Below are 2,500 nucleotides of genomic sequence, written 5' to 3' on the forward strand. Positions count from 1 at the left end.
AGAGGTAGTTTTTTCTCAAATTGTGGTGGTGGGGGAAAGTGAGCCAAAAACTGTGGGGGAAAGTGAGCCACTGTCTCACTTTCCCCCACCATGAGGCATCACTGGAGGAGAGAGACGGATAAGTGTGAGGCACCAGTTAAGTTTAGTCTTAAACATATTTTAATGTAATATTACATAACATATGTTTTATTTTAATGTCATACACATTGTAGAAAAGCCATCATGCCAAGGAAATACACCAGGAAGACGACCTGGGGCAACCACACAGAAAGAGCACCTTCTCATCTTTCCCTGTAACCTTCAGGGCTGGAATGTAGAGTAGGCCTAGTTGTAGAGTATGACAGGCTGCTGTTATAATCCAGTTGGGTCTTCTCCTGTGTTCTGAGTCCCAGGCTGTTCTCGCTGGTTCTGATTTTCCTATGCTTTGACCCCCAGACACTAGCTGGCTCTAAGGGTCCTGTGTTCTGACCCCCAGACTGTGTTCTAATCTAACTGGTTCTATCTTTCATTTGAATCTTATTAAAACCTTTTGAATTATAATATGTTGTATTTGATTTTGTTCAGAGTTACTTTCAAGTGTTTTGAAAATTTGCTTTGCTTAATTGACCAAACCCCATCATTCTTTTACTAGTCCGACATTAGTTCTGGAATGTGTGGCTAGCTTTCAGGATTCTTACTGTTACAATATGTGTTGTTATGGTAGTTTCAGAGTGGAAAAAGTAAGTGGATCAGTTTACCCCACAGCTGGGGTAAAGTGAGCCACATGACAACTTTTTTTAAAACAATCATATTTTCACTGCCCTTTGTCATGAAAAATTCTGCTAATGCCCATTTCTAGGAAACATCCTGAATTAATGGGGCAAATTTGTGTGATAAATCATTTTAGCTCTCTTAGAGGGGAGCAAATTTGAAAAGTGGCTCACATTACCCCGTTCTCCCCTATATTTAAAAAAATTAATACAAAAATAATAAAATATTATAAAAAAAAAAAATTGCCAAGAAAATAAAAACAATTAAATAACAGATGCAATAATACAAAATGGAAAAATGAAATCCTAATTAGACCTCTGATGTAGCCTCACACACACACACACACACACACACACACACACACACACACACACACACACACACACACACACCTCTGATGTAGCCTCTCACACACACACACACACACACACACACACACACACACACACACACACACACACACACACACACACACACACACACACACACACACACACACACACACACACACACACACACACACACACACACACACACACACACACACACACACACACACACACTCTGATGTAGCCTCTCTGCTTCACGCTCTCCAGAGTGGGTCTGCGCTGGAGGAAGCGTCTCAGTTTGGTCCGGACGCGCCGCTGCTCCACCTCCGGCCCAGAAGAAGACCTGTGGGCTGCAACCACAGAAGAAGAAGGTGGGAGGACTGAACGGGAAACAAGGGCTGCGTTCCAAATCTCCTCCTCTTTCTTCTGTCTATTCTACATACTACATCTGACCATAAAAAGAATCTAGTTAGCATGCAGTAGGCAGGGGTGGAGATATTTGGATTCAAACTAAGGCAGTGTTCCAGTCTCCATACTATCTACTATTTAGTTTGGTAGAAAAAAGATTTAGGATGTCCTGATTCTTGTGGCCAGATTTAGGATGGTTAGAAGTACCCGGATGTCCTACTACATCCGGCCGAGATTTTTAGTGTTGAAAACTGCATCCTATTTGGGCGATTCTGACCCACAATTCAGTGCGCACGTGAAGTGACGTCACATCGACGAAGCCTCCGTATGAAAACAAACGGGGATGAGACGGATATAAAAGCAAGAGGCAAGATCAAGGAGCCATGTTAGGATGAAATAAATAAGTTAAAGTATGTCCCAAGTGTAGCATACTGCATCCAAACTAGATTATTTTTATCGTCGGATGCAGTATGTAGAATAGAAAAAAGAAAGAGGAGGAGATTTGGAACGCAGGGTTTGACAGAGCGCTCACACATCTTTACATTGCAGTGTGTATTAATTAACGCTCCCTTGCTAACCCCTGACAGACAGACAGACAGACAGACAGACAGACAGACACAGACAGCCAGACAGTGTGTATTCATTGGCATCAAGCAGGGAAAGTTCTAGATGTCAGCGCTCCCTTGCTAACTCCTACCTTAAGGGGAATTTACAGAAGCTACGCTGGCCATTGTAAATGTCTTCAAAGTTAATGGAATCACTCACTCACTCACACACACACACACACACACACACACACACACACACACACACACACACACACACACACACACACACACACACACGACTCACTGCTCCTCTTCCTCTCTTTGTCCTCTTTGTCTGAAGCAGCTTCGTCTTCGTCTTCAGAGAAATGATCCAGGTCCTAAAGAGAGACATGTAGGGGAGAACGGGGTAAGTAGGCACACTTTTTACTCCAGTGAGAATTGCTCATCATCTTCAAGGTGTTGGCT

General features: G+C 42.9%; 1 protein-coding gene across 1 annotated transcript in view; it reads right to left on the bottom strand.

Annotated features, from left to right (window-relative positions):
* Positions 1–2,500, bottom strand: part of LOC307270874 (rho GTPase-activating protein 27-like) — a gene marked incomplete at both ends in the record, with an annotated part of 17,970 nt that overhangs the window by 4,996 nt on the left and 10,474 nt on the right. Inside the window, 2 exons of the mRNA XM_080054761.1 lie at positions 1,313–1,429; positions 2,340–2,412. Coding sequence (XP_079910887.1) covers positions 1,313–1,429; positions 2,340–2,412 — 190 coding nt within the window. The remainder of the gene's footprint in view (positions 1–1,312; positions 1,430–2,339; positions 2,413–2,500) is intronic.

This window comes from Ammodytes marinus, assembly GCF_949987685.1.
Source record: "Ammodytes marinus genome assembly, contig: scaffold_492, whole genome shotgun sequence".
Taxonomy (NCBI): domain Eukaryota; kingdom Metazoa; phylum Chordata; class Actinopteri; order Uranoscopiformes; family Ammodytidae; genus Ammodytes; species Ammodytes marinus.